Source organism: Anastrepha obliqua, chromosome 5, assembly GCF_027943255.1.
Source record: "Anastrepha obliqua isolate idAnaObli1 chromosome 5, idAnaObli1_1.0, whole genome shotgun sequence".
NCBI classification, from domain to species: domain Eukaryota; kingdom Metazoa; phylum Arthropoda; class Insecta; order Diptera; family Tephritidae; genus Anastrepha; species Anastrepha obliqua.
The window spans coordinates 412,510-434,676 of NC_072896.1; the positions used below are offsets into that span (position 1 = coordinate 412,510).

The following is a 22,167-nucleotide window of genomic DNA, read 5'->3' on the forward strand; positions in this document are numbered from 1 at the left end:
GTCCTCCAAATTCTGTCGAAGTCGTCCGCCAGTAGCCAAATCAGTGGGAAAAAGAAATACATTTATTCATGTTTGTTTGTTTTTCTACTTTGTTGAGCAGAATTTATTTGATTAAAATTTGCTCGTGTTTCTTTCACTATTTTCTACGCTGCATAAGAATATTTTTGAGTTGTTGTTGTTGTAACTTACATAATTGCTTATTCTATTGAATTATTCACTAAGTTTAAAGTAAAGTTTTGCTAATTAAACGTTGTTACTTACTTTCACTTTGCTTTGCTTTGCTTTGGATTCCCTTTCACGACTATTTCCTACTCGCATGAATTTTCGTTTGCTTTTCTATTTCAATTGTAAAATTGTCATGAATTCTCGACTTCATCCACAAACAATATTACGAAAAATATATTTTTTTACAGAAGAATACCTTTCGCTAATCAAGTTGAGATAATATTCTTTCCGCAAGTTTGCCCAAGTTTTTGCTGTTCGTTTTTGATCTATTATAAATGTAATGAATTATTTTACGGCACAAACCAAACTTGCCTTTTTATTATCATATTATGTCCAACACATATGCATATTAAAAATATATTTTATATTTTTCTTTAAATTCATTTGGTTGCATTTCTTTTTTTGGTTCATTACATTTACTTTATTCTCAGTACTTCCTTTGGCCTATTATTTACTTCATGCCATGCTAGCTGTGCAAAATTCTTCAAAACTCATCCTGATTTTATTGAATTTACGCTTTTGTCATTATATTTCTTCTGCCCTTGAGGTACTTCTTACTTGTTTCGATGCTCGCAAAGATTTTTTCATTTCTTCATTTCTTGATGATGTGGCTTTCTTTTTGTTTTTCTAATATATGTATAATAGCGGGAAATCAAATAGAAATTAAAACTTTTGTGAAAAAATTAGTTTACATCTTTCTGATTTTTCTGTAACTCATTATTTTTAAGAGAAAAAAGAACTTCAGGATCGGTTTATTGCCACATTTCTCAAAATCGCTTTCCTTCAAGTCTTTTTATTTTAGTTCTCCCTCAGCCTTGCATCCAAAACCCTGTTACAAGTCATGTATTCATATTGGCATGCATTTTGTTTTTACAATTTGGTGGTTTGAATGCCAAAATTTCAATCAGAATGCAAACAAACACACAAAAAACAGATAACTTTGAACTTCGAGGCACGTAATAAAAGCGGCAGTATTGCAGACCACCCTGATCCACCCTGCTGCAAATGTTAAGTTGATTATTTTCTCTTATTCATCACTTATATTGCATAGAGGGGGAAGGTGAATATTTAAATAAAGTTAAATGGATTTCTCCATAAATATTTTCTTTGCAGTTTCGATATTGACGAAAATTTACTATTGACAAAGAAAAGAATGAAGCAAAATTTGTATGATGCCGATTTTTGACAGCACCAACTTTTCTACTGCTTTCACCTTATATGAATTCTCCTTACCAGTTACCCGGTTGCTATAACAAAAAATTATAGTGTGGAGGTAGCCAGGTTTATAAACTATTAGTTCCGAAATATTTTCAAATGTGGAAAGACTGCATAAAGTACAGAATTTACGTACTCAACCTAAATTTATAAGAAGAACAACTTAAATAATAAATAACGATAGAAAATTTTGGATAAATCGATTAGTAAAACGACTTGCTAACATCAACCCTGAAATATGGTTTCTCCTGACTTTCTCTCCAGACATCTGAAGTGCCGCAAACAATCCATACAGAATTAAAAAAATTAAAATAAAACACAAAATGAAATTAAAATATGTAAAATTGTTTTGGTATTTTTATTTCATGCATTGTAGTTGCTGCCCCTAGGTTAGGTTGTTTTTTAATGATAATACACATTAATTATTGCTGTGGCGGCTTCGCACGCTTCTAATATGCTCACACTTCTTATGTATACAAATAATTTAACATTTTTTACGTCGTTCTTATTTTAAACTATATTAATTGTAAGTTAATTGTACCCCTTTACTATTTGGAAGTATTTTACAAAAAGAACAAGAGAAACGCAAGAAACAAAAATCTGAATATAAAAAAATTACAAAATGCGAAAAGGACTCCGGTAACATCAGCTTGTATACTGGGACCAAATATCAGTTTAGTAAAAATAAAGCGTCAAAAGGAATATTTAATTATATCTATAATATATATGAGGTATGGTGCTTGTTGGGCTTATGGCCGGTCTTCTACTGAAACGGTTGAGCACGCGATCATCTTGTTCTACAGACAAACGGCGCTGTGGTTGTATGCCGACTCCGTATGTCAAGGGTTTTAATATGAATCTTTAGACGTTTTATATTGCCTGTTGAGGGCGACCGTTATCAAAAAAAAGAAAATGTTTCACAGTTGGTATCGAATGCGGACCAGCCCGAATGGTAGTCTCGCACAACCGCACTTGACTACGGTGACCCCCTTATTCTCTAAGTGGAAATGTGTACTAGCGAAGAATTGTAAATTTTGAAACCTTTTAAAGTGTGCCTTGCCTTTTTACAGAGCAGTCATTTTGCACCAAGTGAAGTTGTGACGAAATAGCACTGAATACAAGCAGAAAACGAATATAATTTTATTTAAAAAAATAATTTAGTTCAAAGGTCCTTAAACAATTAACTAAGTTGCCTATAAATTATAGGAAAAATAATAATCATATAATAAATATAATGTTCTTACATACACATATACATATGTATATATATATATATGTAGTAGTGAGTGCCAACAAAACAGCTAAAATGCCTTTAAACATTAATACAAAGTAAAAGCAGTGGATACGAAAGCCAAAAATTATATATTTATTACGAGTATTTGGATTATTTCAAGAAAATTTCAAAAATTACTAAGAATTTGCTTCCTTCTTTTTTTGTAAAACTTAACGACGCTATATATGAATAAAATTGCGATGTGATACTTCAGCTTTGGAACAGTAACAGTAAATTAAGTTTTCAACATTTTCTTACATCTCTTGGTGGAACACGAGGGGTTAGACAAAGTTCACTAGCTAAGTTCCTTTTTCGACAAAGTCGACTTGAACTCAATAATAATGTACTAGAATTCAACTAAAATCGAGTACTCCTCGTAGTAACTGGCTAAGTTTAGTGTATGCTTCGTAGTGGTTCATGTGTGTGCCTGCGGAAGCGAAATAATAATTTTATCGATATTTACATTTTAGCAATAATTTTTTATATCAGCGCGCCCGCTTTTATTATTTTTACCCCAATGATTGATTTTATATAAATAAATTTAAATAATATTATTTAATAATAAAAAAGCATTAAAATATTTCTTGCTGCATTTTATATGCAAATTATATACAAAATTTATGCTTCTAAAAACAAGGAGTTTGCTCTTCTTTTTTCCTATTCTTTTACAAAGTTTTGTGCTTTTAGAAGCGAAAAATCGTGAAAAATAAAACAAATAAACATTTTATCCTTCTCCTTTGCAACTAATTAAAAAACAAATACATTCGCGTCTTCTAATTCACTTATTTCACAAGTTTACGTAATTCTCGCAATTATTGTTTATAAAGTATATTTTCAGTTGTTAAATTTATGTGTTACGTATATAAATTTCAATTAAACATTATTAGTAAAAACGTAATAGAAATAATGGTAATATTAATATTAATATAAACTGTAACACTTGTTTTTCTATAACAACTAGCAAACAATTGCTTGATACATTCTCGTCCAACGATTTTTCAAATAGTAACTCTCATGCTAGTAGAAGTTATAAAAAATAGTAAATGTGCCGCCTACTAACAATCTCAAGCACACACACTTGCACTGGATTATGGGCTTGTTTTTGTATATATATATACATAGTTTATATATAGTATATATATAGTTTTTTTTTTTTTTTTTTTTTTAATGAAATTCTCTTTACTTTCTAAGCTATAACGATTGAAGAAATGCAACAGCGAATGCAGCCCTCTGCGACGTTGGCGGATTTGTCAGGGCAGTCAGTGTAACAAAAAGAGCAACACTTGAACACCAACAAAGTGTGGGTCCATAAACGCAAAGCCGCCGAAAATTGTTACACTACTGGTGCAATTTTGACATGTTCGAATTGCATTTGTTATTAGTATTGGTGATGTTGCTATTGGCCAATGTGGCTGTGCTGGTAGCAGCAGAAACAGGGGCAGTGCCCGGAGCAGGTCCGCTACCGCTACTGCCACATGGTGTATCTGTTGCTGTCGTGGTGGCGATCGTATTGGCGCTTTTCAGCTTCTTAAGGCCAGACTGAACATATCGAAACAAGTCATACATAGAACTGTGCAGCGTCAGAGGACCATTCTCGTGATCCAATGCAATGAAGAAATCTGCGAAATTAATTAAAAATGCGTTGTGTTAAAAATGTGGGAATCCTTGATCGAAAGCCAAGAATATTTACAACGAACCTGTGTGATTTCCCTGCCGAACAAGGCGGTCCGCCTGATCCCACAAATCATGGCAATTGGCTAAAAAGTTGAAATATAAATTTTGTTGGCTGAGCGTTGTATGCACATCTAGGCGCCCAATACGTCCTGGAGGTGTATTTGAGTCAGAGCCCTAAAAACCAATTAAGATAGAAATGTATTCCATACATCACATTCACACATCTCCATTTAATTTATGTTTTTTATGCCCTACCTGTGAGCAGACTGAGTTCGATGGCGAGTTTGACGAAGGTGTATTCCCATTGAGTATTTCCAAGCGACTACTCTTTAATAATTCAATGCAATGATTTATTATGCTGCGACAATACTGGCGTTTCATTTTGTAGAGTTTAAGCGAGATTAACGACTGACAACGTAGACTAAAAACGAAAATAAACTAAAATATAAAAAGCTACGGTTTATTATAATTTTAACCACTCACCTCAAGATCGCGACTTTATTGTGAGGTTCGGGCACTTCATTATTAGATGAGGCCACTTGCAAATGCTTTATCTTTGACGAGATAAATCTGAAATATAAATTAGATACATTTTATTAAACGAGGAGAGTTTAAGAAATAAAATCTTTTTTTAATATCGCAATATTTATGTACGTATGAGCTGCTTAGAAATCGCACACTTTACTCACTTAATTAAGTTTAGCGTATCCTTGTACATCACCCAGCTGGATTCTTCGGAGTTGCGATGCTCCTCCAACCCAGCACTGGAGAGGAGAAAATATATAACCGCTTCCAAATACAGTGACACCTGGTTGAATAGATTTTGCTCCTTATCTGCTGCATGTTTGCGTTGGACGGCTTCCTGCAGAAATTTAGAGTTTTCGCTAAGGTACAAAAAATAAAGAACAATTAGCCCTTATAACAGTTCAAAATATTCTTATATTAAAATAGTTCACCTAATGTTATCACGGATTCTGTTATCGTCTCGTTCAAAGAATGAGCGATATATGAGTTGCGGCGGCGGTGCCGAGGGCGCAGCTCCACTTCCCGAAGGCAGCGCGTTGCCGGAGATCGTCTCCGCGATCGGCGGCGTAATTAAATGATTGCCAGTTGTTGGTAAATGCGCAGGGCTGTGTGAGGAGTTCGGTGCGGTGGCACTGGCAAGCTGGTGCTGCTGGCCCAATTGACGTTCCACGAGTAATCGGTCGTGATTCGTGTGAGGCAATTGCCGATTCTCTATGAGCTGATGGTCCTTCTAAATTCAAACAAAAATACTCTTTAATACATATATAACAGTTAGACGTTTAGGCACATATACCTCCATTTGTCCATTGTTGGTGATGTCTTGTGGAGAAATTAAAGCAGCCGCACGATTACTTGTATCGTTAGCACCCCCAAAACAGTTGATGGCGCCATTTTCAATATCACGTTCTATAGTACCAACAGCGGTTAATAGTTTGTCAACGTCCTTTTCCTTCTCATTCCCCGATGCTGCCATCGTGGCTGAAGTTGTGAACACGCTACTTTCTTTCCCCTCTTTTCCCTCTTTTACCCCTTTACTATCTTTGGCATATTTGTCTGTTCTCTCTTTTTTCCGCTTCTTCTCTTTATACGGACTGGAACTGGCGCTACGCTTGCGCCGTTGGGACTTTGTCTCTGTCATGCCGCTTACTCGCAGATTGTGTGATGTAGGCGAAGCACTGCGCCCCTCTTCATTGTGATCTTGTTTCTCGCCAACCACATAGTCTTTTGGCGGGGGCAGCCCAGGCTTGAAGTCCTGTTTAAGCAGCAGTACTTCTTGCTTAACTGAGCCGGTTGTTTTAAACTTAGTTTCGCTGCAGTAGGGGTCAGCTTTGTTGAGAGGTACCATAGATGCACTCTCAAGCTCGGCGTCTGGTTCATGCTTGATCAATTGCTCATGTTTCAGTTGCTTAGTTGGCGGTGAGTTATTGCCTGTAAGTACTGCTGATGTAGCCGTCGCTGATGTGTAACCATTTGGTGTGAGTTGGGGATGCTCTTTGGGAGTTGTGTCGCCGCTGCCGCCACCGCGACTGCTCAATCGCCCATTTGAATGCACTGTGTTCAGTCTCTGTTTGCCTCCGCTCCCGCTCCCGCTCCCACCAACACCAACTCCAGCCAGACTTTCCCTTGAACGATACAGCTCTCGATCGGGCGGTGCGTGGGGTGTTGTTGGGGTTCGGATATCGGTAGTGTGTGGTGTGGCACTGCCGTTGCCACCAGCTGCAAGGCGGACAGTTGTTGCTTGCAGATCAGCGTTCAATATTGCCTCGTGTTGCGCACAACGAGGCATAGCAGACGTACTAGCGCCTGCGTTAGAAAGTCGATAAGTATTTGCACGCCATTCTGGCAAAATGCGATACAATCGGGATAAATCCACTTTACAGATAAGGGATGGAATATTCGACGCCATGGTTGCTGCAGTACGCATTGGAGAGGCAGTGGGTGCCGACAGTAGACCTGCTGGTGACGGTGTCGGTGTAGGCGTTCGCGTTGACGGAGGAGTGCGTGTTGGTGTACATGATGGCGTCTTGATACGCTGTTGTTGGACTTTACGTTCTGCACTGCTACGACTACTACGGTCAGGTGTACGATGTGCCGCCGCTAGATGTGGCAAAGCTCGTGGCGATTTCATGTGACCCGGTGTGAGTCGTGGTGATTGCGATGTAGCGGCCACTGCCGAGAGATTATCTTGGGTGGCTGATGATGCTGATACTGCAGCCGCCGTCGTTCTATATCCGGCCGCATTAGGTGATATTAATTTTTGTTGTTGCTGCTCACCACTCAGCTCACCACTCGACTGATCGATGACCAACACCTGACCCTGCTTCTTCGCACCACCTTCCTTCGGATTGAAAATGCGCGTGAGAGTTACATTTTTATTTTTGTCACTCGCCTTTGGCTTATCACGACGTAGTCGTGCACTGCTAGAAACGGTGCTGGGGCACGTTGCGCCCTTAGCGCCCGTTTTCACATTTTTGCCCTTAACACGGTTGTTGGATGCTGCGCTACGTTCTCTATCAGAGTGTTCACCCCCGCTGCTGCTGCTCGAGGACGAAGATGACCCGTTACTCGAGCTTGACGAAGAACTAGACACAGGCGCCGTTGAAATCGGCACTTTGTATGGTGATTGCAAATTCTGTGATCGATGTGAACTGCCGCCACTGGCACTGCCAGCTCCTATCGGTGCAACCACATTTGTATTGGCGTTCGCTGTGATAAAGTTGCTGACAGAGCTTTCATCCGAACCAGAGCCGGATTCCGACGAGTCATCATCGCTGTCGGCATCTTCAAACTGTGGTGTTGTTCGTCTTCGCTTTCCATTGTTTGACGATTTTGATACACCACTGGCTGTTGCTGTCGTAGCTGTTGTAGGTAGCGCATCGTCACGGGAGGATTTACGTTTATTCAATTGCACTATAATTCGACTAGTGCCGACGGACGCCGCTGCCGTTGCCGCAGTTACTGCTGCTGCCGCTGTTGGGCGCGCCGTTGGATTGCGTTTGGTCGATGTAGCGCTCGCAACCGCTTCTTCGTCCTCATCATCGGATGACGAGCCTTCTGTATCAGAAGACGAAGAGCTGGACGTAGAATAGGTCGTAGAAGAGCCAGAGGAGGAATCAATGCTTGGAGCGCGTGTTAGTGCTGAAACGACTGGTTGTTGTGATTGTGTTGCTATTTTCGCCGTCGATGTCGTCGCAGCCGAATTCAAGTTCTGCTTCGAACCTTTCCTTCTTGCAGTCGGCTTCTTGGCTGCTACAGCACCACTATTCGCCACATCCTTCTTCGCCGTCAGTGTCGGTCCTTTTGCAACGGTGACAGTTGTAGTTGTATTACTGGCTGTTCCGCTACTTGCCGTTTTACGTGGCCGGCCTGGACCTTTTTTTGCCGCGACTGGCGGTGTTGATTCTGCATACAATTTTCCGCCTGGACCAGCTGCTGCTCGCAGCGCTGCCGGACTAACTGTAACACCACCACTTTTAAAAGCAGCCTTCGCCGGTGCCATGTCTTCTTCGTCACTTGTATCTAGATGCGTCGTAACTATGGGTACTAAGTTTCGGGGCTTTTTTCGTCTGCGTGTTGGCGCTGTCGTCGGGAGTGGATCAATTGGCACCACTGTTATTGAGTTTCGAAGTGTAGGCGCTGGCACCAATGGTTGCGGTGGCGAAGGCGGTAAAGCGGTGATTGCGGCGGGTACACCAGGTATCTTCAATGTGCCACCTGGGCCTAGCGTTGGCACGGTTGGCCTTACAGATGTTATGTCGTCTTCGTCTCCACTGCTTGGCCCATCGCTGGAAGGCGCCGACAATTGAGTAACACGCCCAAATTCTCCAGCCTTTGTGCCGGTTGTAACACTATTGCGCACATGCGGTGAGGCAGAGGGAGTACGCCTTCGCCCATTCCCACTCCCACTAGCATTAGCACATGACGTGTTGTAAGGTGTGACTGTAGTAGTACCACCGGCAAGGGACATTGGCGCAACAGTTGTTGTTGTCGTGGATGCTGTCGACAAGCCGGGTGCTTCGTGTTTTATTTGACTCGTTGGTATTGCAACGAACTCGGCAGCGTTAAGTAACGGCACCTGTGATTGCTGTTGTTGAGATGCGGCATGTGCGTGAGTCTGCGCGCTGCCTGCGGAGCTAGCCTTCAATAAGGAGCTAGGATAAAGCACATCGGATTCCTTTTTGATTTCATTTAACAATGCTGGCACGCCACCACATACACTCGATTTCGCGGTATTAGCATTTGTTGAAGCGGTACGCGCATCGCAACTTCTTCGCACACCACCAATCTCCTCATCGTCGTCGTCACTTCGTACTAAAATTTTTTTTTGCTAAAAAGGGAAACAGAAAACCGTTATATATAGAGTATTAGCTAAAAATTACTACTTAAATCACCGTTGTTCCATAGTTGGCTGTTTCATGCTTTACGATCGCTGGATTAGGTTGCGGCTGCGTGGCTTCTGGTATTATTTGTGCACCACCAGGTAGCAAAGTAGGTTCATCCATGCTCACATTAATCGAATTAACGACTAGCGAATTCAGCAGTGATGGGGTTTCGTTCTGTGTTTGTGTGGACTTTTTACCGAAGTACCGGCGTAAGTGCCATTTACTCGAATCAGAAGGTGATGGCGTCTTATTGGAGGAGGATGAGGTGGAGCTGGGGCCCGAACTGGAAGAGCCTGCTGAGCCCAGAACATTGCTGCTGAGATAAATGCTTGAGCGACTGCCGACAAGTGGTTCCATCACCTTTGATTTATCATTAACGGATTTACTCACTCCTGAACGTACGACGGATTGTGTTGGTTGTGGCAGTAGCTGTTGCTGCTGCTGCCCATGTTGCTGATTTTGGAATGAGTGATGTGCGTGCAAATTTTGCTGTTGTGCTGTAGATTGTTGCTGATGCAACATTTGTGTAGGTTGTTGTTCACTTTTTGACGACTCCTCGCTGCCAGACTCACTGGAATCTGAGGGTGAGCTATCACTTGAATTATGTAACGAGCCACTGTGAACAAGTACGAAAAAATGTTACAGTTTAATGACACACAATAACAAAAACATCAAGTACAATTCATTTCACCGCCGTGCATAACAATTTTTAGTAAAATATCGAAAGCAGTATTGAGTGTTTTTAAATTTCCATAGAATTTCTATTCAAACACTGTGGGTATGTTTTTATTATCATTTACATAGTTATGCAACACGATTTTATAATTATTTTCATTTTTAAGTTTCGGCCTTCTGGCTTTATATGAACTTACCTTTGCTTCTTGCGATCGTCATCTGATTCTGAAAGCTCCAAGTCATTTTCCAAACTAAGAAAACATCAATATTTTATTATTTTTATTTCCCATTCAATCACATTCCACTTCTTTCACTTACGTGGAGTTCTGCTTCTCCAAAGTTGGCCCAATTTTTTCCGCCAGTAGCGGTTTCAAAGGCTCCTTAGGCATTGACAATACTGGTCTGACAGCTGACGTAACCGGCGGTGCATTTAACGCGCTGAGTGTTGGTACCGCCGTCGTTACAGCCGCTACCGTCGTTTTCATAACAGTAGGCAACGCTGTAGACGTGCCGCTATTATCAATGGGCGTTATAGCCATGGCGCCTGAAATAGCCTGTGGGTTTGGCGTTGCAGGCAGAGCTGAGATTGGTGTTATAGGTGGCGGTACCGCGCTCTGCAACAATTCTGCTCCAGATGGTGGAGAGCCCAAAATGGGCTGTATCGGCCCAACAGAGTATTTATGCCGATTCGGCCCATTCAAATTATATTCACCAATGGTAGTGCGTGGTGTGGCGGCAATTTTTGTAATTTGTTCAGGAGCGCGAAACTGCTGATCCACTTTGGTGAAGATATCGTTTATAGAAGGCTTCAAGGAAAAAACATAAATTAGTAAGATTTTACTTTCTAATCAAATAAAGCACAAACTCACCGGTAAAGGTTTAGAGAAGCAGCCATTGTGTAATGGTGCTGTCGATTTGGGCGGACCCAAGTACCCATTCGGAGGCGGTGGTGGCAAGGACGTCGTTGCACCTGAGCTACTGCTGCTACAATTGTTATTTCCGCTGCCGACGGCAGTTGTTATTGTCGAAGTTGGTGGTGGGCCCTTCGGCGGCGCCATACCACTACTGGAACGAAAATCATTTTTCACCGGTTGGCCAGGATAGCCCCCGCGTCCATTGTACGGTGGCTTATTGTCAGCCTGCTTTAGATACGGGAGTTGGCGCAATTGCTGTTGGTAGTGATGTGTTTGTTGCGATGACTGCTGGGGCGGTTGAGAACCAGGTGGGCCGGCCAATAATCGCTGAGACGAAGACGACGCGTTGGCAGGCATAGAGGCGCTGTTGACACCATTGCCGCCAGCTAAAGAGGAGGCACTTGTTTGTATATGACTGGAGAGCAAGGCATTGTTGGAGGACGGCTGTACACCGACAGCGTCCGTATTCATAAACTCAATGGCTTTGGAGTGATCGCCCAGTTTGGCGCTGATATCGTCGTCAACCTCAGAGGGATTCACACGACGCGGTTCGGGGAAGAGGGCATACTCACGACCGACACTTTGCACTTGCTGACGCTTATGTTTCTCACGTTCCCTCTGTTGTCGGCGTTCGAAATCTTCCATACTGTATGTAGTGAATGATGAAGTAACCCGGAAATAGAACCAAACAAAGAATACAAATAAATTACAGAGGAATATAAGTATTTATGCTTTTTTCTTGGCACTTATCAAATTAAATCGCATTATTTTAATTCTTCATATATTTAGAAAAATACTCATGTTGATTTCGTAAAAATGTGCTAACTAAATTGCGTGATATAAAAAAACCAATAAAATACGTACATAAACATCATTTTAAAACACAACACACACTTTGACAAGTATCATAACATACGTAATGTAAGCACTTCACGGAACTACTGAAGGTAAATTAGCCTTGGCTCAGGATATATACCAAGGCGAATTTATGAGTTCGCCGTCAAACATTTATACAAGGATGTGATTGGTGCCTGCTTTTCAAAGGAAGAGTATTGGTATGTTCATTCCTTCTCTTTCACGCAAAGTGGTTTGCTATAGACCTGCCTTAGTATACAATTAACTGACCTTGAGTGGCGACAAAAACTTTCACCTTCAGTGATCGGACAAGCTATTCTCGAAACAAATACAGTAATCTTGCGTAAATTTGTTGTTGGGCATTCGGCCGAGCTCCTCCCCCACTTTCTGGTGTGTGTCGTAACAATAGTTAATTTTAAGGTGTATTCTTAAACCGTAGCTGTAGATGTTGCTTTAAAATATACGGATTTGTTAGAAAGAGTAGAATTTAGCAGGACAAGGTCATCGTTAAGAAAAGTGAACGTGACACTTTTGAGGCCTCTCGAGCGACAGCGCTGGTAATAAATGAGGAATATAACCTGAATGGGAATGAGGGGTATAGAATGGATCAAGCAGACTTGTGCGAATACATCTTTGTGAAAATAAAAATGTGGGCGTGTTAGCAAAACAAAAACCGTTACTGTCGAAAAAAAAAACTTTATAAAGGCTCGTTTGCCTTTCGCAATTGCCGATAGAAGCGAAGACGTACAAATCTGAAAAATAATACTTGTTACGGGCGAAAATAAAATCAACATGATTCGTTGATTGATGGACTTTTGTTCATCGTGAAAATAATCAAGAGTTCAATCCCCGATACACAACAAAGACCGTAAATCGTGGTGGGGGTATCTTGAAAGTTTGAACGAATTGTACCACTGGAAAACACGTGCACGCGATAGAGCAGGGTCCCCATAGGTTGTCTGCAACATTTTTAAGGCGTCTGAAGCCGAAATTTTGTTGGAATAACAAAATTTCAAACAAATTCTTTGTTCAACTTGAATTTCCATCGTTAAATTCGAAGAACACACTCGAGCTTGACTTGTTTACAGTAGCACAGAAAACAAACTATGTGACATATCACGCTGAAATTTGCCATGTAAGCTTATAACAGTCCTACCAAAAAATAAAAAATCTATTTTTGCCATATGTCATCCGCGGACCGTTTTATTGATACCGTCTTGTTCATATTTGAGTAGAAGGTACTAATCAGGTAAGAAATTCATAAACAAACTTAACCAACTTGAACTTAACTAATTTGTATTTTTCTCGCAGATCGATAAAAGTTACGTTATTTCAGTGCCCAGTTCAAAATGCAATAAATTCCAATTTCGAACTCCTTATAGGTAATTGTATATATTGTTATTTACTTTGGTTTTTTTTTGTTTTTTGCTAACACTAAATAAAAGAATAAATTCGTGCAAAAATAAATGTTTTACTAGGACATCCAGTAAAAACATCAATGTGGGGAAGTGCGCTACTTCTCCGTCCATGGCTGTATATCTCAATAACAACAAGACAACCACATACAAGGTGGTGTGCTATAGATTCGCTTTAGCCTAAAAATAGCTCGCCAGCAAATTTTTACCTTAAATGATCGAAACAGCTATTCCCAAAATATATCAAGTAATCTTGAAGTGCAAAAAAATGTTCACGATTCAAATAATTGCTTTATAAGTTGATGAAGCGGGACATTGAAATAACAATTTACCTAAAAAGTGATTAAATCGGATTATTAGTTCACAGCCGAAAGGTGAAGAAAAATATTACAAAAGAACCAGCCTGAAAGGAAAAAATTAACTTTAAAGGAACACATGTTTGCACTGGAGGGCGTGCCCAGGGTCTCGCTCACTGAACAAAATCGTACGAGAGGTTCATCCAACGAATGTGTATTTATATCAAGTTGAATTCAACATTTCCATGTATATTGTTTTTTGTAATTCGTTCGAATGTCAAAATGAGGATATACACAAACAAATGAGGCAACAACAAAGAAGCAGAGCATTTTGACATTTCAACCAGCAAATCGCAAGATATGTGGGGATAAGCCTTGATATGTATCTTACATCCCTCCTCTACGTTCAGCTGAAATTTGACAATAGCCCCCAAATTGTTGTTGTTTTAGAATTCATATCACTTTGTATGAATTCGCCCTAATCAGACTCGTCAACAATTACCTGACCTTGAGGGGCGTCAAAGATTTTTACGTTAAATTATCGAAAGAGCTATTCCCAAAACATATAACGTAATCTTTAAGTGCAAAAAATATTTCACGATTTAGATAATTGCTTTCTAAGTTAGTTAGTTAGTGGAAGACAAAGACCAGCAAAAGACAAAATACAAAAGACAAAAAAACTAGCCTTAGATGGCTCACTCCATATATACGTCATTTGCTGTTAATCCTTTGGTATGTGTTCGGCGGTAATTCTGCTTCAATTTGCAAGTTCATTAAAGGTAATGGCAATAGAGCAGCTGATTTGGCGATTGTTGCTTTATTGTCTTGTTTACATTCTCATGAAAATGTTAACATTAAAACTTACTTTTATAAAAACGAAATACATCTGACTGTTGTTGTTGCCCAAGTGCCACCACCTTCCCACAATGCCCACTCATAAATAAGGAAAACAATGCAGGTAGTCTACTCGCGATCAATCACAACAGCTGAGCTTATCGCGAAAATTTTCTATTGTTGGATTTTGCTATAGTTACCTGAGGCCTCTTCGATTCTCCAAGCATTAACAAGTGACAAATAGGTGAAGCAACTGGTATAAATAAACATATGTTTGTAGTGCTGGAAAAGAGCTACCAGAAATTACACTTGTTTGTCAGAAAGTTATACCAGTGTTATGAGGCATAACCAAGGCGAATTGGGTATGGAAGGTGGAGTCTACACTACACAGTTACTTTATTTTTGGCGATTTTGAAGAGCCTCACGTAGGGTCCCTTACCCATACAAAGCAAAGGGACAAAACAAATAAGAGGAGGAGAAATTACATAGAAATTCAGTGAAAGGCTTAGTAGTAGTGTTGTGATTTGTGAGATTTAAACTAAACAAACTAATGAAAACGAAGTGACGCGTGTTAAATTGTGAAAGTATCAATAAATATATGCCTTTATGCGGAAGACGCGGGAGCAAGAAAGTGTGTGCGTATAATTTCTTGTACACATGTGGTTGTTTCCATTGCTTCACAAACAAGTAATTTCCTTTCCTTTGGTTCGTGTATTCATAGGCTCCGACGACACGGCGAAATACGCAACCTTTTATTCTATCTTCCTGGAGGTATAACCACACTCGCTAGCGGCGAATCTTGCACAATAACTTTGTTGCTTTTTTCACCTGCAAATTTTTCGTCAAGTGAGAAGAGCCCAGAGATAGCGAGCAGAGAAGTAGCACAAATTTCAAAAAATTATCAAATATTCAACTTTTTAATCAGAGTTTTTAGAAAACTTCCAATAACACAGTTTTATATAGCCCATTCAGTTTTAGTACAATAAATTGTAAGTTAGAATTCGCTCAAAATCGGGTTGATTTTTGCCATTGTCAAAAATGAATAGAAGGGTACTGAAATATGATATATGAAATGAGACCAAATGAGATCTTTGCTTGAAGCTCTATTTGCTGCGCTTTTGATAGGAGGAATTGAACACTATTGTCTTTTATTTAATTTCATTTGGTTTAAGATAAAAACGTTACTTCTTCGCTTTGGTTCTACGTAACCGGAACGACCTGGATTTATATCCGGCCAAGGACTGCTACTTCAGCAGCATTCCCCGTATATGTATAGGGAATGTTTATGCTGCTACATCAACAACAACAACAAATCTCGGCCGGAGCGCTACCTGCGAAATTATTCAAGTGTACGAAATTTGAAAGGTAGGCGAGTGATAATGCTAAAACTACAAAGGATTGAAACTCTTGAAAATACAGGCTATCGACAATGGGAAAACCTAAAGAAATGCTTACAAATAGAGGTAATTAGAGTAGCAGTTGCATAAAAATAGAAAAAGGTTCAAAACCACTGAATTATCGACGGGCGCAACCATAACAGTAAAAATTTAGATTTATGTTGTCTGCCTGTGCTTTCATGTTTTATCTTGTATATTTGTACTATTCAAATTCGCAATATCTTTTCACAGCTTCTAGGAACATCATGATTCAAAAATGTTTTATGTAATATTCAATATGGTTAACATCTCTGTTTCCTTTTTCCTTGAACGAATCGTCTGATTGTTATGGCAAAGCCAGCCTGAATTGGGCCAGCACCTTTAATCACTGCGAACGTTATTCTCATGGATAACTAGATGTGCAACTCTCTCATTTTATGTGAAAGCGCACTCGGGAAGTCGTTTGGAATGCTTGGCAGCAAACAAAATGACGAGTTGCCAGAAATAAGGCGGCAGCAAGGGGAATGTTTAGTTATAGTGGACGGAAGTGCAGGATCAGGGAGTGTGACATCTAAAACCCCCATACAATAGAAAGAGCCGCCCTCCAAACTTTAAGAAAAGTCTGCTATCTACACACTAACGCATCTCCAGACCCTTTGAAAATGGCCGTTTGAAAATGGCATTTTGGCATAGAAAATGTGAAGTTACCAAAAAGCCCAACGAACAAAAACCATTTCATGTACTCGTATATATAGAGTCCGCCATATAACTTTACGGAATTAAAAATGTTATAAAGAAGAAACTACTCAATATTTTTTCAAACTGTTTTTTTATTTTGAAGTTCAATCCTTCCGGTTAATGATGGAACACAACTTCATACATATGGCTGCCTCGGATTGTCGGGTAAATTCTCCAAAATTTATAGTTACTACAATCTAAATTTCCAATATAAATTGTTCCGCGATGGCTAAAAAGAGGATCATTTTAGCACCCTTCATTTGATATAACATAAATACATATATATTTTGTTATAAGAAATTCCACACATATAATATAAATAAACGAACCATGCCGCTGTCTAATATCAATAAAGCTTACTGGGATTTTGCTAGCTTTCTTTTATCTCTTATTCTTCGTGCCTACATATTTCTAGTTTGACAGCTCAACTCCTCCAATTAATTTGCATATGCGAAGGGTGATTTTCAAAGCGACTTTATTTAAAAAATTGATATTAGTTAGTTTAAACTAAACCAATATAAAAAGTAATAACAAATAGTTAGTTTAAACTAAACCAATATAAAAAGTAATAGCAAATAGAGTAGAATGGGGTAAGATAGGTATGGGGGCACAATAAGTAGGTGGGGTTTTCGTCGCACTGTTTTTGCAGAGATCACTCGTCTTATGTGAATTGAATACGTGGTGGGGAACAACGTTCGCGACTGTCATTTCGGCCGTCACCATTGATTAGATATCCTAGTTCTGGCGTCGTTTAGTTTTTTGTGAGCTTTTCTCCGACATAGCATTTTTTTATCCTACGGTGCAGTGCATTTAATGTATGTAAATATTTGTCAGGTGAGTTTTATTTTACGTAGAAAATAATGCTGAACATGAATAATGTGTTGGTTTTTTGATATTTTTGTTTTTTAAAAAAATATCGACACTAACATAAAACATGTGCTTGGGGGCAGTATAGGTCAGCCGTCTGGGGGCATTATAGGTCACTACTTTTAATTGAATAAAATAAATTTTAATTGTTTTTGCAGCAAAATGGTGCGTAATTATGTGCGAAAAACGCCGAAACGAAGTGAAGAGGACGTAAAAAACGCAATCGCGGCAGTCAGAGATGGCGCTAGTGTTCGATCAGCCTCTAAACAATTTAAAATTCCGTTCGAAGCACTTCAAAAATTATGCGATTCGATCCAGTGCTGAAAAAACTTTGCTCATAATGGATAACCACGAATCTCACATGACAATTGCTGGATTAGACTTTTATAAGAATAATAATATTAAAGTATTAACTCTACTTCCGCACACCAGCCATCGTTTGCAGCCTCTCGATAGAGGAGTATTTGGGCCGCTCAAAACTTATTTTGACCATTCCTGCAAGGCGTGGATGTTAAATCATTCCGGCATTCCTATTACCATCGACCGAATAGCTGAACTGGTAGCTGAACACTTGTTGAAAGGTGCTTCCAGCATGAATATCATCGCTGGATTCAGATCAACTGGCATTTGGCCATTTTATCGCGACATTTTTTCGGAAGATGATTTCACGCCAGCATTCGTAACTGATCGTCCGTACGAGAACGAACCAGATCAAGAGGCTGGTCCATCGATTGCTCATCAAGAGACTGGTCCATCGAATGCCCATCAAGAGCCATTTTTATCGAATGCCGATCAAGAGCCAGATCGATCGAATCTCGACCTATTAATTCCAATTGAGGACATTCGGCCGTTTCCTAAAGCTCACTGCGCAAACCATCAAATCGAGGCCGGAAGCGACGTATAGCTGCACTTCTCATAGATGCAGTGATGCTAGAGTCATTACGCGCTGAGCAAGCAGCTGCAGCTCAGAAGAAATCAGACGCGGAAGCAAAAAAACAATCTGCCGCCGAAAGAAAAAAAGAAAGAGAGGCTGCAAAGAGGCAGAAGCTCATACAAAAGCGCCAAAAATTGACCAAAGAAGAGAAGAAAAATGAATTAAAGAAAAATTCCTAACTTTTATAACATAATCAGAGAGTAGGATGAAAGTAAAGATAAAAATAAGAGGGTGATTTCCTTCGATGTTGCATCAGAAGCTAAAGTAATAAAAACTAAACATTTTGACAGGGGTTTCAAGATAAAGAGTTTTGCATGTATTTGTTATTGATTTTGAGAAATTGTAAATGTTCCTGATTCGCAGCCAACTGCCTCGCCCACAATAATTCGTAAGAGCTATTTTAGCCAAAACTTAGACTTCAGCTAGACTTCAAACTTAGGGGCTGTTTTTTTTTGTCGGGACAACTAGCCAGTGCAGTACACAGACAATAATTAAGTCCATTGTTCTACACTTGCATTCTCTTTTAATTTTCTTTAAATCTACATGATGAAAACACCAAATTAAGAAAAACATTTTTCTAATAGCGGTCGCCCCTCGGCAGGCAATGACAAACCTCTGCCGTTCGGAGTCGGCTTGAAACTGTAGGTCCCTCCATTTGTGGAACAACATCAAGACGCACACCACAAATAGGAGGAGGAGCTCGGCCAAACACCTAACAGAAGTGTACGCGCCAATTATTTATTTTTTTTTTAAATCTACACGATCTCCGAAGAAATCTGAGTAGATCTTGCGTTGCCAAGGAGCCAAGATGGTCACTTCTTAACACATCAGTGCCAAAGACCTCTAATGATAATCTGATTCGAGCGAAGGCGGGGCAGACGCACAGGAAGTGGTCCGCGTCGCATCCTCCTCTTTACAAGCTAGGCAGAGTACACTGTCTGAGATGCCCAACCTTTCCATGTGCTTCGCTAACAGAAAGTGACCCATCATCAGTCCTACCAGCGGTTTGCGACAGTCGATCAGATATGACAGGTAACATCAGTTCAGTCCATCTGCAGCCTCTCTCAGCCCGTCAAGCTCGCTTGTGGGTTGTAGTTACCCATTTGCTTACCCATCTTAGCTAAGGAGTCAGAGGTCTCGTTACCCACGATTATGCATCGCTAATGTTCGCTTTGACACGCTTCCATTTGTAAAAAAATATATGGCAGCAGGATTCTCTCACGGCTCTCAATTTACGTAAAATACATAACTTAGGAATCTGGGAGCTTTGACATGATTTTACATAACTTAGGCCAATCTACCTTACCTATTCCTGGTTCACCTACGCCACTTAACTTAAGACATATAGAGAGCTATAGGTGCAATGGAAACTAAATTCCAAAACTGAGAATGCATACAGAGAATAATGAGAGACTGTTTCTGTTATAATATGATAGGTTACCCCCAAAGATAAGCCCGAAGTTTGTAGATTTCGGGTTTGAGAGAATCGTCAACTGTTTCCACTGCGTATTTGTTGGAAATTATGTGTAAACTGTAATTCGTTTGTCTCATTCTTGTGTATGTATATCTAAACTTTAGACCCAGGCAGCCAGCCCGATATTGACGAGCTGAAAACCTGCAAGCATGTTTCGATTATAATGCAATAACAAAAGTTTTCTCATCTTAATGAACACTTTGGTACCATGTAATATTAAAACGCGTGTAAATCCAACACAAACAGGCTGTGAAGGATGGATGTATTTGTGTGGGATTTAACAAGAGTTTTGGCTGCTGGTAGCGCTTAAACAGGCTAGCGGCAGCAAACTAAAAAGTAAGCTGTAGTGGAAGCGCAACATTACTTAGTTTTGCCATAAGTTTTGTTAGAAGTTAAGTCCGTTATAGATATGAAATTAAAATATTTTTTTAATGAAGTTAGTTTCATTTATGTAAATATTAAATTTTCACAAGCCATTTTCTTTTATACAAGCCTTCAAACGATTAGGCCATTCAGCTCTTACAGCACGCACGGTTTCCATTGAAGTTGCTGGTCGAACCAAGGATTATTTTAGACTCTACAAATTTTTTTGAGGTCTTCGACACAGAAATCTGACCACAAACTATAGTTCAATGGGTTTAGATCTGGGCTTCCAGACGGATAATCTTCTGCGCCTATGAATGCAGAAATATTGATGTTTAGCCACTGTTGGCTTGGAATCTTGCTGGAAGATCCAACGCTCTTCATTAAAGAGAGTACTGCTCAACTGCTTCATCACGCCTTCTAAGACATCCTCCTGGTACGCTTTTGCCCGGTCTTAACCCCTTTTCCGTAGAAATGAAGAGATGTAACGTATTTACCAAACCACTACGGAGGCTGAATGGTAGCCACGCTGAACCCTTCGAACAACATTTTTTGCCTCTTGAGAAGTTTAGATTTTGTCGTTTTGCTTAATTACTCTTGACATGGATCATGGATACATTCATTCTCCTGAATATGATTTTATGCTTTCTGCAAATTCTTTCTCGAACGGCTTTTAAGGCTGCACTGGTTTCTGTCTGCCACTTCAGACGATCGTAAATCTCAATAGCGCTTTTGCCGCATTTTAGTAATGCAATCACTGGAATGCAATCTTTCTTAGCTCCCTACTCCGAAATTTGCCACGGAACTGAGTACTTTATGAGAGACAATGCATACGAACAAAAGAAAAAATAACGGAACTTTTTTCAGCGGATTTGTTCTCGCCGTATGCATTGTATAATTTGTCATAGAATTTATTGCAAGACTAAGTAGCTGTTTCCAATCATCGTTTTTTTTTTCATTAGAAATTACCTAGAATTTTAATTATGCCATTATGCCATTATGCCGCACTGGACTGTATTACCACAATGTGGTAAACACATAAATAGGTAAGTAGACATTTCCAAATTATGATTGATTTCATTAAACATACATATGTATATACAGTAGCGGACATTGAAATCCGGGCATTTGTATAGCGGTCAATTAGAGTTTAATTGTGACGGTTTAAAAATTGTTTTTTATTGGTTTTTTATGGATTCTGGTTGGTTACTTTTTAAGATGTGCCAACCGTGACAGCAGATGATAATTGCCAGCCTGGACTCTTACATTCAGTGCTCAGTGTTTTAATCCTGTTTTGTAATATTTTTTAGCCATAGTTTTTTGCTTTAGTTGTAATTATGTACGTGTTCTTCATGCATTGCAACATCTACAACTTCGTAATGCTTCTGGCATCGCTGATTGCACTGCTGTTGTTTTTGTTGAGTAATTTCTGTAGTTGATGGTGTGACAGTAGTTGTTATTCCACTGTCTTGTACAAGGTTTAATGGCTTGTTTTGGTGTCTTTTGTGGTTGAATTTGAAAAAAATTAGCTTTTCTTTTCATTTTCCTCGGCGCTTGACGCTTTCTCACCATCACAGTAATTGTTTGATTGTAAGTTTGTCCAAACGTTACCTGGCCATAGTTGTTGTTAATGGTTGTTTATAACGAATGCGTTTTAGAAAAAAAAAATATATATACAAAAAAAAAAACAAAAACGAAACGTTAGACTTTAGTGCCAAACTTTCTTTTCGTTTTTCTCTTTATCTCTCATTCCACCATTACCTTCTTGTTTTTTTGGTTTTGGGTTGAATTGCCACGCGCTGTGCTTTAAGGGGTAACACCACTCTACACGCGTAAAATAAACACGATTTTTAAAGAATTTTTTTGTATAGAAAGAAAGGGAAAACAATCACTCAGATTTGGGAAGTTATTACTTATATACTAAAATACAAAACTACAAAGTTTGATCGAAAAATGTTACAAAATGGCGGCATTGGAGACATTTTTGTAATGTGGTTTCTCTTGAAGGAGCTCCGCGGCACGCAGCACAGAGGGTGCAAATTTTAATCTGGAACAAGGAAATTTATTTTTTCTTAATCTAGATAAGAATAGCTAGAGAAACACGTAGGGGATTTAAAAAATATTTATTTTTG

At 39.5% G+C, this 22,167-nt stretch overlaps 1 protein-coding gene across 2 annotated transcripts; it reads right to left on the reverse strand.

Annotated features, from left to right (window-relative positions):
* Nucleotides 1-2,306: 2,306 nt before the first annotated feature.
* On the reverse strand, nucleotides 2,307-11,529 carry LOC129248114 (AF4/FMR2 family member lilli). 2 transcript variants are annotated; one of them, XM_054887551.1, is made up of 11 exons: nucleotides 10,839-11,529; nucleotides 10,288-10,775; nucleotides 10,167-10,220; nucleotides 9,304-9,910; nucleotides 5,706-9,239; nucleotides 5,344-5,639; nucleotides 5,077-5,271; nucleotides 4,871-4,957; nucleotides 4,643-4,808; nucleotides 4,411-4,561; nucleotides 2,307-4,332 (listed from the first exon to the last, which is right to left on the reverse strand). In XM_054887551.1, the coding sequence occupies exons 1-11, from the start codon at nucleotides 11,526-11,528 to the stop codon at nucleotides 4,052-4,054; spliced, it is 6,549 nt and encodes a 2,182-aa protein (XP_054743526.1). In that variant the 5' UTR covers nucleotide 11,529; the 3' UTR covers nucleotides 2,307-4,051. The 2 variants fall into 2 exon arrangements, with proteins under 2 accessions (XP_054743526.1, XP_054743525.1); XM_054887550.1 differs by having other exon boundaries at nucleotides 5,344-5,642.
* Nucleotides 11,530-22,167: the final 10,638 nt, after the last annotated feature.

Excerpts from the sequence above, each read along its gene's own strand:
- LOC129248114 (XM_054887550.1), bottom strand. The coding sequence starts at position 11,528 with ATGGAAGATTTCGAACGCCGACAACAGAGGGAACGTGAGAAACATAAG. Across the intron at positions 9,911-10,166 it reads GACGATCGCAAGAAGCAAAG|TGGCTCGTTACATAATTCAA; the intron begins GTAAGTTCATAT and ends ACTTGTTCACAG. Across the intron at positions 4,333-4,410 it reads TCGGCAGGGAAATCACACAG|ATTTCTTCATTGCATTGGAT; the intron begins GTTCGTTGTAAA and ends TTAATTTCGCAG.